The sequence below is a fragment of the Antedon bifida genome, chromosome 1, assembly GCF_963402885.1.
Source record: "Antedon bifida chromosome 1, ecAntBifi1.1, whole genome shotgun sequence".
In the NCBI taxonomy this organism is placed as follows: Eukaryota; Metazoa; Echinodermata; class Crinoidea; order Comatulida; family Antedonidae; genus Antedon; species Antedon bifida.
This window is the reverse complement of record NC_136226.1, coordinates 8199727-8216676: the sequence shown is the minus strand read 5'-3', so window position 1 is coordinate 8216676 and position 16950 is coordinate 8199727. Positions and strand designations below refer to the sequence as shown.

Here is a 16950-nt window from a genome sequence, read left to right as displayed (position 1 = left end):
ACTTTATGTGTCAAAAAAAAAAGTGATGTGCCCATATATGTATATGATGATGTCATATTTCTATCATATTTAAGTATATCACTACCATATTTGGGCACATCACACTGTTTTTGATGGTGTAGACAGAGCTTAAAAGTATAGTTATTACCTGAAGGATAAAATCACAGTTCTCTCATAATATAACAATAGCGAAGTTGTTATGTCATAAGTTAATCTGTAATAATCACTATTAACATAATTTTTTCCAAGAGGTCCAACCAATAAGAGTAAAGGTGCATTGTTAATGTTGTAATTTTATTTATAAATAGTCCTATGTAACCCATTAGACTATTAATTTCTTTACAGTATTTGATGAAATTAGAGCTAAATCCATTATTTTACAGCAACAACAACAGAATGGACATGTTTTAAATACTATACTAATACAAAAATAATGATAGTGCTTCAGCCAACATAAGCTTATCCGACAAAATTTGAACTTAATTTAAAATAAAGATTAAATTCAAAATATCCACATTGTTTTTGAGGATATTTAATTAGATTAAAATACTAAAATCATTGAGAATAAATGATTGTATTAGGCTTGCAGGATAGTTTGCAGGGGTGCTGTGGAGGAGGGCAGGGATTCAAACTATAGTCATATCTGGATGGTTAATTTATAGCAGTTATATTGTAGATACATTCCATGAGTTTTGACATGTTTTGAGCTTTAATTCTATCTCTATAGCTTCCTTTATCTTAGCTATAATAATATATCATTTCAAGACATTTGTCCTTTATACTTTACCTTTGATAATTGCATATTCACATACACTTGTCATCTAAAGCTATTATATAGGCCTTTGTATGTTTATTTAAACTTCAGCTTTTGTCTCTTAAATGTCTATCCACCCACCGTCGTCTGCCTATTCCAATTATTTATTCTTTCTATCTATTATACTACTGTACACTATTCATATTCCCTTTTTTTTTTTAACTTTTTAAATATTAAAATTTCTTATTTTTCCATAAGCATTATCTTCCTTCAGTACTGAACATTCAATATATTTTCATATTTGGTTGGAAAATTGAGGGAGGCAATATTAGAACTATCTTTATTCTAGAACAATTGTTTTTATGAGTTTATCACATTAGAAGCCTTCCTTTGGTACATCCCTATTCAGAGGACACTTCTATTAAGGGGACACTTTATATATATTATAATATATGTTTGAACACTATAGCTAACTACGTTGCGAGGGGTACCTCTATTAGGGACATTTTCTTGGGTCCCAAAGGTAATAAACCTGTATTAATAATTATCATAAACTACACTTTATTATTACCGTACTCTTTACTAATTTTATTGTGAATCTAGAAACTCAAAACAGAGAAGATCCAGCTAGAGAATCAGATTCTTGAGATTAAGCAAGAACTAATGGTGTTTCAATCGCAAGAACATGTCACTGATGATTATACTGAAAGAGGCTCTCTGACACCAATCAATACGAGTACCCCTCAGAAAGGGGTTGTCCCTGTTGTTAGAAGCTTGCACTCCGAGCTCAAATGTTTGGTTAGTAGGATAAACTTTTTTTAACTCAATTAATAAAGAGTAGGCATGTTGTTCATATTTCAGTTCAATTACAGTAGAAACCCTTCTTTGGGACACCCCTATTAAGGAGAAACTTTTCTGTGAAATTAATAAGGGGCAGTAGGTTTAACACATGGTCAACCCCTATTCTCTCTCCACCCAGGTGTATAAATGGGTACCCGGTTAGATTAAGACACAACTTTGCACTGATTACTAGCTGCATATATGGGAGTATGTGTCCATAGGTGTTTGATCAGAAAATGACTGGGGTAATAATGTTCAGGGCATTGAGAGCTTGCTTATATGCGCTATATAAGAATGAACTATTATTATTATTCAGAGGACACCCATATGAAGAGGACACTCATATTAAGAGGGACAACTTTAGGACCAAGTAAACCCCTGTATAGATCAAATTTAATTATTAGTATTTGCATATATGCAGGTTACTGTTCAACTATTACATGCTTATAGTGGTATGACGTCTCATTCAAGATGGGGATATTGAATAATACATAGCAAGAGACAAACATGAAAACATGCACTAATCATAATTTTGAAAAAAACAAGTAATTTTCTACAAAGAGAAACAACGGTTAACAGATCATAATTAATGAATGCAATGTCTAATGACAGTCATTAGAAGTTAATGTAATGTAAAATTAATTGATGTTTTATATTAAATAAATGTAAAGCCATTTGGCAGTTTCAACGTCATCAAAATGCCTCAGCATTTTTTAATGGGATTTGATATGTTTATGGCCTTTTTGTAACTATGCTTTGCTTTGTAAATTGCAAAACAACAGTGATAGACTAATAAGCCTGACATCATAAATTAATTGATTTGCTAGTTTGATTAGCAATATTGCTAAACAAAATTGTAAAATGAAGTTTTTCCCTGCGGTACCTATTATATGCCAAAGTCTAACCAAACCGGAATATTTGTACAAAAACACTGCTACATAAAGACAGACAACCATAAAGGATTTTATATGTTATCTTTTTTAATCTGGTGAAATGCATTTCTGTACACTAGAGAAAATATATAGCTCCATTTAGTTGCTGTATGTCCCCAGTACCCCTTTTACTGATTATAAATTTACTTGTAAATAGCCGCTTATCGCCATTGACAGCTTGCCTATTAGTTATGCTTTCAATTTCCTGTTTAAGAAGTCTCAACACCTACCTAACTGGCAACGAGAAATGCCTTAAATCACATGATTAACCACAGATTCGCTTCAATTTGTCTAATTTTAATAATATTTGTAATATTTAATTTAATATAACATATATTTTTATAGTCTTGCCTTTTTGCTATAAATATGATAAAAGGATGAATTGCAATATTATACATTTTACAAAAGCAACCTAATTTAGACAAAAAAATAAACAAATTAAATGTTGATTTTTAGAATACATTAATTTGATGTCATATAAGCTGGTCAATTTGTGAATTGTTTCACTGTAGAGTATTGATGAAATAAAACAGAATTTAAAAATTAGGTGTAGAACCAGTAGCATAACAAGTGCTATGAGTGCTTACTGGCTAAACCCAGGGGCCCCCTGCAACTAGCCAGTGTTCGAGGGTCCTTTAGAAGTGCTAAACCAGAGGCCTACCTGTATGCCTCTTGCCTTACGCCTATAAGTAGAACCCCACTTTTTAAGGGGTACTCCTATTAAGGGACACATATGAAATAATGAACGGGGGGTAATGTATGGAGACACTCATATTAAGGGGACATTATGGGTCCCAATTGTGACCAAATTAGGGGTTCTACTGCATATCATATTGAAAAAAACAAGTTTATTGTGTAGGATAAAATCTTTGACATACAATCATATCACAATTGATTTTTTTTTTAGGTGAGTCAGGAAAGTAATCTACCATCCCCACTCTGTGGAACACCAATTGAAAGTGGTAAGGATGATGACTATCTGTTTAGTATAGGTGATGGAAAACTTAACAATTTTACTTCCGAGTTGAAGAAGAGGGAACATTCTATTAAACAGCAGATTCATAACATACTTGAACAGAAAGCATTTGTTGATGAGGGACACACAGACAATCAGGTACAACAACAGATCCTTTTAGTAATTTTTAAAATTTTTATTCATTCCAAAACCAACAGCGATGAAACCGCTACAGTACTACGGAACAGAGTCTCTGTATTATTTTTACAGTGCCTAAATTGTTTCTCATTTTCTTTGCTCGACAGCTTGCGGTAGCAACACAGATGTAAAATATAACCTACTTCATAATGTTAATGCCAAGTTAAATGAGTAAACATTTATGTAATATAATGTTTTGTCCTTGTAGATATTGCCTGAGAACCCTCTATATGCAGATGTTGACGCACTTTTAGAATATGTGACGTCATTTGCCAGTGAAAAGTCTGAATCAGAAGGAAGGTATTGCTGTATTTGGATTGTTTTTATTGTTGTTAATTGTTGTATTTTGATAGCAAATCCTTTATATACGATATATTCTGTAATACGCACTCTAGAACTTGTATATATAAAAAAATGTATGCAATATATATATTGTCCCCCTTTTTAATGTTTTTGTTAAATTTTCCATTTTAATGTCACATAATAGTTATTCATTTTGACCAAAAGGCATATTAAATTTCCACAAATGAATAAAATTGGTACTAAATATATTCAATGCTTACCTTTTTTTTTATAGAATTGCAAAGTTAAGGCAAATCATCAAGAAACTGAGAGGTATAAGTCATTGTTTAATTATCAATCTCTCTCTCTATTCTTTTACAGTAGATTTTATGTCTTCTTTGAAATAAATATCTTTCCAATTAGAGAACATATAGACATTCTCCATGATATACGTAATCATTAATATGAATATACTTGAATGAATGAATACCTCTGTTAACAGATTACAAACATTTCCTAGAAATTGTTTTTTATTAGAAATGTTGAATATCATATTTGTAATCATAAATCTTTAATTAAAAACAATTTAAACAATATTTGCCCAATACCACCATTACCACGTGATCCAAAAAATGGTTTATATCATAATTATTATTTTTATTTAAATAACAGGGCGGATCCAGCATTATAGATTAGTGGTGGGGGTGGGGGAGGTGTTGGGGACTAAATATTTCATAAATGATAAAAATGATCGAAGACGGTTGCAGAAAATAGTCATTATTTATTTAAAAATGACATGGCTGTTGAATTTTAGGGAGGGGGAGGGGGAGGCTAAAGCCTGTTAAGCCTCTGCCTAAATCCACACCAGAATACTCACCTTTATTTTTTTTTAAACAAAACTTATTTTATAGATGAAAATGGCAAGATGATAAAAAGACATTCAGAAACACTTTTGCTTTTACAAAAGCAACCAGAGTCACAACCAGATCTGGAATCACTACGACAAGAAAACGATAGGTTAAATTCAGCATTATCAAAAGCTAATGATAATATTTGCATTTTAGATGAAAAGGTAAGTCCTTTGTTTTCCTTTCTAAAGCTCTGTCAACACTATCAAACTTTATGTGACATTCTTTACTGTAAAGTTATGTAAATAAGATAGTTGTTCTCTACCCACCTCCCTCTCTGTTTACATATGTACATAATTATATTAAAAATGTATTGTTTTCTACCCACCTCCTTCTCCGTTTACATATGTACATAATTGCATTTAAATGTTTGTTGTTTTCTGCCTACCTCCTTCTCCGTTTACATATGTACATAATTACATTCCAATTTGTTGTTTTCTACCCACTCCTTCATTTGTTGTAGATTGATAAATGTAATGCAGAGTTTGCTAGTGTGCAGGATGAGGCTCAGACGGCAGCCCACGCACTGCAACAGCAAATTCAGCATAAACAACAGTTGGAAAATCAACTTGACCAACAACAAATGTAAGTAGTTAAACTGTAATTATAATATATTATAATTATATTGTGTTTACATATACTTAATTTACTTCAATTAATCTTTAAGCAAAGGTTATTAGCCCCTCATTCAGAAATTATAAATTTCTTAAAGTCAATTTACACAAACCACTTTCACTGTTTGTATTTGCCAATATCTTTTTCTTTGCTATTTGAACAATTTGTAATCTGTAAATATTATTATTGAAATTGATTATTTCAGTGAATTAAACAAACTTGAAGACAATTTGAAAGTAAAAGAAGGTAAAGCATTTATTACATATAATAAATTATTGTAATTGCATATACCTATTTTTTTTTACGTTTACTTGTAAATTTGTATTACTGTACTCTCCTAAAATTTATTGTCAGTAATATCTGTGTCTTTAAATAACTTTGAATTTCAGAATGCATCTTGAAGTTGGAATCGGAAATAAATCAAATAGAAGAAGAAGTGCAGGAGAGCAAGAAGCAATATAATACATTGGAGGTAGGCCTACTGGTTTTGTTATGTTTTTATCTATTGTGCAATTAAGTCATTATAGCCATCTATAAAGCTTTGCCTTAATTAGTAACTATTTAATTATACAGTCAACCCAATACTGGAAAAAAAAGGTGTTTGCTGAGGTCCAAAACCTGCCACTTTTTACCATTAAAACGCATTCGGAATAAAATTATTTATCGAAAACCAGACATTAAGAATTTGTAGTATTATAACTGATGATAATCTATAATTGTTCACATCACTAGTCTATTGTCTAGTGATGACCAATCCTCTAGGACATTGCTTTAACTGTATGTCCTATTAGGAATAACCTTTCTTTACTATAGTAATAATAAATAATAACCTGTTATTATTTTCTGTTATCGTAAGGTATTATTATTGTTATTGAATTATTTATTTAAAAACAAGATGGAATAAAGATTATTTAAACGGGATTAGATTAGACAAGACAAATCCTAGCAAATACTTTACTTGTAGCATCTTAAAGTCTCTAATGAAAAAACAAGAAACTAATCTTTAGGAAATGTTGCAACTGTCCGAATTAATCACTTACCAGCAATCTTGTTTTGATTTCTATAAATTACATTAGTGCAGCCAACACAAATTCAGGTATATGTAAATTCATTTATTTATTCGACATCATCAAAAATGTCCTGGGACCCCAAAAGCAACAAAGTTACCATAACATGATATGTCTGGGGCCCCAGAAGAACTTAATATACATATATAACACCTAAATAAATTTGTGTCATTTGATTGGACGATTTTGGATCACATAGCGTGCAATAGTACACATTATTCAACGGTTGTTAAATAGTACATTTTTTTGTGTACGAAGTTAATGTATAAACAATTTGAATACCCAGTGAACATTCCGTTCCCTTTCTGGAAGCCAAATAATATATTTAAATAAAAAGTTGGTTTTTTTTGTTGCTTTTTTAGAACTTACTGGCACTTAAAATGACCGAGCATCACACAGACTTGAAAGGAATTATGAGTTTGGTGTCTTGTAGCGATTGCTCTAGTAATGAAAGTCAGGTAAAAACATATGTTTTACATTAATTTATAGATATGTCATCCTTACATGACTGAGTATGTTATGTTTTATTTACCCATTTTGATATCCTGTAGAGAAGCATGGGGGTTGACTCACATAGTATTACATCCAACTTAATCCTTATAAAAATTTCGACCACTTTGATTGCAAAATCCACATTGTCTGCAGTGGATTTTCCAGCTCTCTAATGATATAGTATAAGGTTTGCGATACAACATAATGAAATGAAATAAAATAAAGAATGAAGTTAGTTTAGAATGTCTTTAACGTTTCTGTATCTATAATAAACCAGAAATGTTGAGACAAAAACAACTTTTGATCACTTTCTCAAAGGGTCACCCCTAAAATTCTATCACAACATAGACACAACACTCTAAAGGTTTATATTGCACAAAATGTAGTTTCAATCCAAGTTAGGTAGGTAGTGCATAATACAAGCTCAATGACTGCTTTCTGTTTTATATGAACCTACTATTTAAGTTGACCGAGACTAAGGAGGAATTCAAAACTATCTGCACTTCGGCTTTCGATTTTTTTCTTTTGAAATTGCCTAGGCATCCATTTTGTTACAGTTTAGCTGTAGTTTTTGAAAAAAAAAGTTTTATACAGGTATACTGCCCTCTATTGTATGTGGATCAATCAATGTACAAAAGTATACCAATTTCTTTTTAGTAGTCCTTCTAATGAACGTGTAATCTTTATTAACTTTATTAGTATCTCACTAGATGTACTGACTATTAAAATCTGGGTATGAATGTTGTCAAAATAAATCTATTGATTATCAGGGCCGATTCGATAAATAGTCTGGTAAGGGTTGAGAACATGCCCTTGTTTTTAGAAGGTTGTTCAATTGGAAACATTGTATATTTTTATTTAATTTCATATTCACACCTCGTTGTTGTATCTGCTGCACCTGTGTAAACTACTAGGATGTACTTTAGTCATAGTGTTGTATAGCCATACTGATTTAATACTGTACCAATACCATACTGAAAATTACTTATAAATGTTAATGAAAATTAACAAAAAAGAAAATTAGGAAATTACAAAAATTATGTGGTAGCTAATAATTTATTACTTATTAAAATAATATTTAAAAACAAAATAAATTTCTGTTACCCACTATAGCAAGGTCAGTGTCCTTTATAGTATTTTGTTTCCTTTGTGTTCACCCATGCATGCAAAAAAAGTCTAAAATTTCACCGAAAACCCTGTAGGTAAATGGTACATTCCATTGAAAAAGTTCTTCCTGGCTGATCAAGGGTTGAGTTGAAAACACATTCCATTCAAGTCTAGTAGTGTCAGAGACTCTTAACCTTGGCTTAAACTTCTCTTTTTGGCAAATTTTGGACATTATTTAATTGCAAAGGATTTATAAATATTGGAAACTGTATTTCATGTAAGTTTTGGGTTTGTTTAGTTAATTGGTTTCCTATAGTTTGGTTGATGTGAAGAATTAAATTGATACACATGTGTGTGGTGTTTTGAGGTATACCGTATAATATTTTCATTTTTTACAGTTTTATTAAGGTTCAGGAGAGCAACTTAAAAAATGTATTTTTCTTTAAAATATGTGAAGAGGAAACAAATAGGTTTCATTCATTAAGTTACAGAAATAATTACGAAACCCAGCTCACCTCCTATTTCATTACACTATTGACAATTAAAACAGTGGACCACAGATGACAAGCCAATTCCTGTATCTTTATTTTTTAAACATATTTTTTGTGATACATTTCCGTTTTTATAAAAATGTTGCAGACTTTTGCTTTCAGTTGACTACAACATAACCAGCTACAAACCTAGTTTTTCTTTCTTTTTATTACCTTACTATTTTCATCACAGGTTTCCTGATTGTGATAATCAAATAGAGAATGTAGATGCATAGTAAACCTCTTCTAATTTTTATACAAGTTGCCTTTGTTTGTATAGTGATGATGTGATCATACAGGTGCACATATTGCCTAACTGTTGATACACAGATTATCTTCAGGCCTGCTAATTTATGTTTCGTACGCCGCATACCACTCTATAGGAAAGTGTTAGCATAAACCACCTACTACTACAACATTCATCTGGCATTCAATAGGAATGCTTTATAGCAACAAGTTACACATGATTTTGACCTTCAGTAAACCACCATTGGTTCCTGTAATCATACCACAGCTGGTAACCCCTGGTAAAGAGTTTCTAACATGATCTTGTTGATATCCTAACCATTGGCACTTCATGAATAATAATGATTTTTATTCTTACCTAAAAAGGATGTGGAATATGTTAATGGTCATTATCAAATATTTAAATGTAGTTTTAAATCGTCCCAGGACCATCTCGTCATTTTGATACCCCATGTGTTTGCAATAACAAACATTTGTAGCAAACAAAAACGCTATTTTAATATACTGATAGGTAGATATAGGCCTATATATAATTATAAGTAAGGCAATAAATAAGTATAAACTTTAATACTACTGTAAAATTTCTTTAGGGCCTTTTTGTCCCACATTGCAATGTAACAGAAACTTTCAATTTTCAAAAATTAAAATTAATACCTAGGGATTAATATTTATATGATGGTTAGCCCATGAGATTAATGTATTTAGCCTGTCTGCACCTTAAGCCCAGCTATGAGTATATTTGTTATGTTAAGCCCGAGATCTGTAAGCCAGATACAAAACATGTCTGCCTACCCAATTACTATAGTAATAATATGTTTCCACATTATGTCTTTGCCAATAACTTGTGAAAACAAGATTTCATAGTGCTATGATAATATTGACCTAATTCTAACCCTGCTGGCGCACAGCATGAACCATGACTTAGAGGAATTCCAAACCTGAAACCATAGTTTACAGTAAAGATCAGGTCTTACAGGTTGTTGTATAATGTGGAAAATGACAAGAATCTGTTGTCAAAGTATTTCTGAGTTTGTCTACTTTTACTACATGATTCATGCTTATGTGGTTACGACAGGGGGAGGCTGTATTAAATCCTTAGTTGCTTCAGTGGTATGGGTTCGTGGCCAACTCTCACCATGGTTCCTGCGGTAGAAAAAGTCATTTCAGATAGGAAACTTGTAGATCCGGTGTAAATCATAATATTCCTGTCATGTATAGAATATCGGCGCCTGTATAAATGCTGGCAATGACATAACTTGGCTCTTAGTCTTAAGAGAGAAGAATGTTACTGAAAAATGTTTTAGTGGATATTTGTACTCATAAACTCAAATATTATTATTGTTCAGTGTTCTCCCCAGGCCTTTGAAGCGTCACGGTACCGTGACGCTTGGGTTCTATACCGTGACGCTTTACGGTCGGCCGTGACGCTTAAAACCTTATCCGTGACGCTTAAAAATATCAACCACAACCAATCTAAAAATAGATTAATAACAGGCAGGTACTTTCTAGAGCTGAGGCGCGGCATGCATAAAGAGCCTAATGCATACGAGACACGTGACATGACCACAAGCCAAGAAACAAAAGACTGGTGTTATAACAACTGAGACGCGCTTTCACCACCGGCCGCCGTCGAGAGATGTAAACACGTGTTTTGTTACTGCCATGTCTCTCTTTCGATCTCTCTAGTATTGGCTGTTGTCTGAATCGTCTAAAAAATGCGGTAACTTGTATATTGTAAATAAAACAGTGATTGATTGTATTGTTTTTCTTGTAAAAACGTTATGTGTATTAAAAAATAAAAAAATAAATATCAATGATATTTTCAATATCACACTGAATCGACTCTCTATGGATCGGTGGGATTTACTCTTTCGTCGGTAACGTTACAGGCCTCGAATTTTACCGCGGCCAGTGCCGTCGGTGCCCTCCCAGTTGGCCTCAATGCCCTCGAAAATGAACAGCACCCACGGCCACTACTGGCCTGCCCTTTTTTGCGTTGGCCGTGAGTGCCCTTCCCGAGTTTTACCACAATAAAAACCACTGAAGTAGATAGAAAATAATGTCAAGAAGATTTGTTTACACGACTCAGACGAGACGCAAAACTATCGCCTGTCTTCGTTGCAAGGGATTTCCCTAAACGCTACACAGTAGACAAAACATCGAACATAATTTGTGTAAACCAAAACATTATCGTCCCGGCCGCCGTGTGCGTGGTAAATCGTGGTATAGATAGTTACGTACATTAAAATACAGGGGTATACACTTTTAATAATCAAGCTAAAAACGTTCCTCGATCGGAGGTCACTGAAAGTATTAAAGTCGCACCACCCCCGCCTCAATAATCGAGCTAGCCGCCTTCGTTGGGGACTTCTCCTTGACGTTCGTAATGAACGCAAAAAATGTTTCTTATCGCGTATGTTTACCGGCGGAAAAAGTAGGCTAGGCTACGATCGTGCTGTTTGCTAGCGCGCTATGAAGTGTCCTTTCCGACCAACTACAGAGTTGTCCTACTGATGAGTAGGCATATTTTTTTTTCATTGGGGACTTCCCCCTGACGTTCGTAATGAACGCTAAAAATGTTTCTTATCGCGTATGTTTACCGGCGGAAAAAGTAGGCTATGATCGTTTTGCTGTTTGCTAGCGCGCTATAAGTGTTGTTTCCGGACAAACTAGAGGTGTCACTCAACATGAATGTTACGTGCGAGAGTACCATTTCCGGCCATCTAGGGTGTCAATTACCAAAAATCGCTTCGCCACAGCCCCAACCATGGTGGGGCTGTGACTCACGTACTTAGTGTCGGAATGGTCCCCCTCCCCCCGCGTGGGGGGGGGGGGAAGCGTGACGCTTGATGTGAATCCTGGGGAGAACACTGTTGTTACTTCTTAACTAAACTAATTAATTTACTAACACACTGGTATATATACATTTATCGTCTTGTTATGTTACTCAAATATTGATATTTGATTTATTCAGAAATAATTAACGATTAACAAATCATGTTTGTTCGACCACTTTTAAAAGAGAAAGTCCAGTTCTTCATTCATAGTCAGCTGATGATGTGTTCAGTAATTAATCATACTTTCTTTACCCATGGGTGACAGGCATATAGAAGCCATGAAGTAAACGAAAAATTAACAGCTACATTTTGAAATAGAGACCACATGGTATCTGGCACTTAAAAACAGGACTTGTGTGTGTAAACATCTCAATCATGCTTTTTGAAAGTTTGCACAACATTTTTAAGTACAGTTCATTATAGTATGTTATTGAAGATGAGTGTATCATGCATTAGAAATAACACTTGTACGAGTTCCACTGTTAATTAGTTAATAAAATCTTCAACTCTCAAGGATATATTTGGAAGTAGGATCATTAGCCTATTATAGAGGTCCATGATGGGATAAATAAAATTGTTGAATACAACAAAAGAATTTAATAGCAGGAAACAATCAGTAATAGCCTACATTTTACACCCTTGGTAATGGCAATACAATGGCCTTGATATTCTTTTAGCACTTGGTACTTGCTGGTAAACTGTTTTGTAACTGCAAGGATGGGACGATCATTCAATGATGATGCTAATTATCATTTTCTTTATGGTTTCTTTTTCATGCATTTTATAGGTACAATAGGTTGTACTGTATATCTACAGCTTTGTGTCATAGCAGGTGTTACCTATATATCAAACAAATTCAAGGAAATGTATAGTGTTTGACAATGGGTAATATAAAATGTGCTGATCTGGGAATGTTGGGAAAGAGGGAAAACGTGGGTCTTGATTCTCCCATCCCAATTAAGTGTTCCTTTTTCCACATTCAAAATTAAAGGTGGAGGATTCCTCACCCCCTTCTAAAGCTCAGCTGTCTACACTATCAAACTAGTTTGACAAATATGGTAGTGATATGCCCAAATATGATATTGATATGACATCATCCTGTCCATATATGAGCACATCACATTTTTTTGTCACATAAAGTTTGATAGTGTAGACAAGGCTTGAATACACCTATACCCACAATTTGTAATTGTGATATAGATTGTGTGTGGCAAGGTCTTTATGTTTAGTGGAAGGAGGTTTCATTTGTATACTTGCTGGTATTATATGTTAGTTTTACAACTTATTAACCTATATAAAACTAAATATTGTAAAGAAAAAATATAGGTTGATAGTTATTCCATGAGCATTCTCCTGTTCAAATATATTAGTCTACCTTATTTCATTTACAATGTAGTTCCTAATACATTTTGAATTATTTAAATTTGTTACAAGGTTGAATACAGCAGTGATCTAAAATTGGTAAAAGTCTATTGTTGTGTTTAAATGTAGCAGCTGACTATTCTATGCTGAAACAGGTGACAATGCAGCCATCCTGTTGATATATAAACATTTTTTTTTAATAAAGTTCATGACTTTGGGTCATATTGTATAAATTACTGTAAGATTCTATCTCTAAAAAGTACATGCAACATTGAACTTTAGCAGAAAAAGATAATATTTTATTTGGAAAGAAGAACCGCTAAATTACATGTTGGGTCATAAAATTTACTCCCCCTCCCCGTTCAATCTGTTGCCAGAATATTTACAGGGTTTTTTTTTTAAATTTTCATGTGCACAGAAAAAAAATATGTCCAGTAAAAAACGACATCTTTTTCTGTACATGTTTGTCACGCATAGCTCCGTAGACAATGTAAATATACAAACCACAGACAGGCTATAGGCTTGATATTCAGAATTTCTATAACAGTCGAAGGAGTGTGTTCACAATAATCTTTTGGAAACAAAGAGTGTCTTATACTTTAAAATGAGCTACAAAGACGCATTTTCATTTTCACATTTTTGTAGTAATTATTTTCAACACTATTTGTTTAAAGATAAAAATAATTTTTTTTTTAACTTTCATTTTTACGTGTACATAGTACACAAAGATTTTACACATCTTTAAAAGTAGAGTTGTTTTTGTTGTGAGAAAGAAGGTTAGATTCATAATAACTAAAACTGCCGATCACTTATTATGTTCTTTCCTACAGGAGTTTGTTGACCAACTACAGGGACAGTCTGTTAAGGATAAGGTGGGGAGACAACTATCAGAATTACAAACACAGCTAGCAAAACAAAAATCTAAGATTGCCTCATTGGTAAGTTTATGATTATAAAGTCATTTTACATTTTGAATAAACAAATTCATATTTGAAACTGTAATCATATTGGTTATTATCACTGATATGTTGCTGCTGCTCAATTGGTAAATAATTGTAGAAAGGGTGCTTTCCGATTTGTGATGTAGATTTCTCATGATGAGTTGACTGGCCGAGACGGGGCACTGTAATCAATAGCCATAAAATAGGCACAGGTTCAAGACTCTCTTTGATCTCCTCGAGTTCTTAGTGGTAACACGCATGTTCTCAGATAAAAACTTAGGATTTTTTACCCTGGTGTCCAACTCTGCCTCAGTCATTACGGACAGATGAATTGAAATTTATTTTATATACTACTCGAAAGTGTGATGTAGACAAAGGAGTGTCAATTACTTATGATGATTGTTTATAAATTACCTCCCATAGAGTTTTCCGTTTGTGCAGAAGAACAACATTCAACAGAAACATAGTCAGGTCTCTTTATGAATGTCTATCTATCTATCTATCTATTTAAAAATAAATGGTTATTTGGAGTCACTCAGCAGAAACACACCATTATATTTGTTTTGCTAAGGGTCTCCTTCTTTCCTGTTTATTGTATTCATATATCCTGGGATTGGTATTAACAAATACTGGACTACTTAAAATATTTTTTTTTACTAATGCTGAAATTAACATAAAAATACAATAACTGTTGCTACATAAGTTTAATTTCCCATGGTAATGCTGATATCAATAGTGATAATTAATCCATTAAGCTATATGAGTTTGATAAGATCATCTGTCTAGATTAAAAGGGATCAATATTTAAAAGGAGATGCTTATTAGATAGCAGTAAGATTGTCTACTTTACTTTCTGTGATATTTTACTATGGCAGGTAATACTTTATATATTGGTAATTGGTTCAGAATCTGTTTCTTTGTGCTGTACATTGTAGCATGAAGTACAGTAATATACCTATGTTTGTACTAACGCATTTTCAATTTCCTTATTGTTGGAGTCTTTTATAGTGCGCGGTACTGTTTATTTTATATTCATACAAAATGGCTTTCTGAATGTTAATTCAACTATAAATAATGTAGTTTAAAGACATTGATTAAGTATAACATTAAACATCTGGTAAAAAATTAGAATGTTAGTGTAAAGTTCATTCGAACCAGGAATCAAACATACTTTTAAGTTTTACTACGTTAATAAGATTTTACCCCTTTCCCTCACCTTGATAAGTTGTAATACTGTAGTCGATTCCGTGGTGATTAAGAATAAAGTTTATCGGCTAAGAAATCGCAGCGGTTGTGAAGATTACGATATCAGTTACTTATCAACGAGTTTTGAGACGGTAATACGATAAGACCGTTAAGACGATAAGTAATTCCCAAGCAAACGTGCATTGCGAATGCGTATCACAATTTCAATGTGTCTTTTGAGATTGTCTTTTGTGAATTGTAAAAAAAAAATGTTGATGAAATGTAAACAGTTAAGTACTAATGTTTATTAACATTGTATTAATTCCCAGAGTTAACAACAAAGGCAATCCGAAATCAGAAATTCTGAACAAACTTTCTTTAATATATCTCATGATTTTTATCAGATATCTTAATATTTAATATGTAGGAAAACAAGTAGTACAATAACAAAAAAAATAGGAAGGTAGTCTACAAATTGATTGACACATATGGGGATAAATATTCGCACAATTTCAGAGTAGAAAACCCCTGGGTAGAACCACATAAGAATCACTTTTACGCCACTGACCATTCCCTAACTCTACAGAGAAAAGATTCTGTAAACTTTGTTATTCTTCTATACAGTATCCTGTTAATGTTTAGGTCACTATGTCGGTCGGTTGGTTGGTTGGTTGGTTGGTTGGTCGGTCGGTCGGTCGGTCGGTCAGTGGTCGGTCGTAAACACTAACTCAAATTTGCACACACGACTGCAGCCATGTATATGGCCTTGTTGTTAATTATGTACTGTTTATTTTATGTATATGAGATGAAGTCTGAAATAAAGAGAAATGAAAATTGAAAGGTGAGAGTGGTGTCTGCATATAAGTTCAAATATTTAGAGGCTAGTTTGTACATTTGCATTTCTTTAAAACATACAGTTTCAAAAAAAGGCACCAGAAATTTTCAATAAAGCTTGTGTAGTATATGCCACTGATCAAGAGGCCTCCAAATAAATATTGAACTACTAAATTGGAATAACTTTATTTATATTCTGTGGGATAATAAGCAGAGGATACCTAAATAAGATGATGAAAATTCAAGTTTAGATTTGATATAATGATTTCTTTCCATACTTATAAAGGGTTTAAAAACCTATCTTCCTTTGAAATACCAATCAGTAGCCCAAAGTAATTACTCTTGCTCGTCGTGTTTACACCCTAAATGTCAATTAAAAAACAATTTGTTTGCAATATGTGCTAAGTAATTTTAAATAGTGCTCGCAATCTTTTTATGCTCTTTCTCATAAGTGTTTAAAATAGACATGAATTGTGTTGCTGATATAAGATTTTACAATATACAAATCAACCTTCTTTGGTTGTAATGCCTTTGATATGACGTAGCTAATTAAAACATTCCTAACTCTTACTTTTTACTTTGGTGTATAATGAATATAACTATGCATAGTTTTTTTCAATGAACTAAAGTGAGATATTGTAATATAAAGTGTCTTCCATTAAAAAGTCAGTTGTACTCCCAATTGAATGCCAACTTGTAACCAATAATACTAGTTCTTTTGATTCTTTTGTGGCAACATTGTGTGGACAGCGGTGTAGGAGCCATTTGATCGATGCCTTTTGAATTTAAATTATCTTTATGTTTTATTGTGTACTTTTGTTTACCTTTTTATTGGGTTTGAGTACCCTGAGGGCTTCCCAGGACC

The 16950-nt window shown here is 32.8% G+C and overlaps 1 protein-coding gene across 1 annotated transcript in view; it reads left to right on the top strand.

Annotated features, from left to right (window-relative positions):
- The window catches only part of LOC144848587 (uncharacterized), a 59383-nt gene that overhangs the window by 12713 nt on the left and 29720 nt on the right, over nt 1–16950 (top strand). The window contains exons 11-20 of the mRNA XM_078705424.1: nt 1358–1552; nt 3434–3640; nt 3888–3979; nt 4257–4294; nt 4873–5033; nt 5333–5454; nt 5690–5730; nt 5874–5956; nt 6914–7009; nt 13956–14063. Of these exons, the coding sequence (XP_078561550.1) occupies nt 1358–1552; nt 3434–3640; nt 3888–3979; nt 4257–4294; nt 4873–5033; nt 5333–5454; nt 5690–5730; nt 5874–5956; nt 6914–7009; nt 13956–14063 (1143 nt within the window). The remainder of the gene's footprint in view (nt 1–1357; nt 1553–3433; nt 3641–3887; nt 3980–4256; nt 4295–4872; nt 5034–5332; nt 5455–5689; nt 5731–5873; nt 5957–6913; nt 7010–13955; nt 14064–16950) is intronic.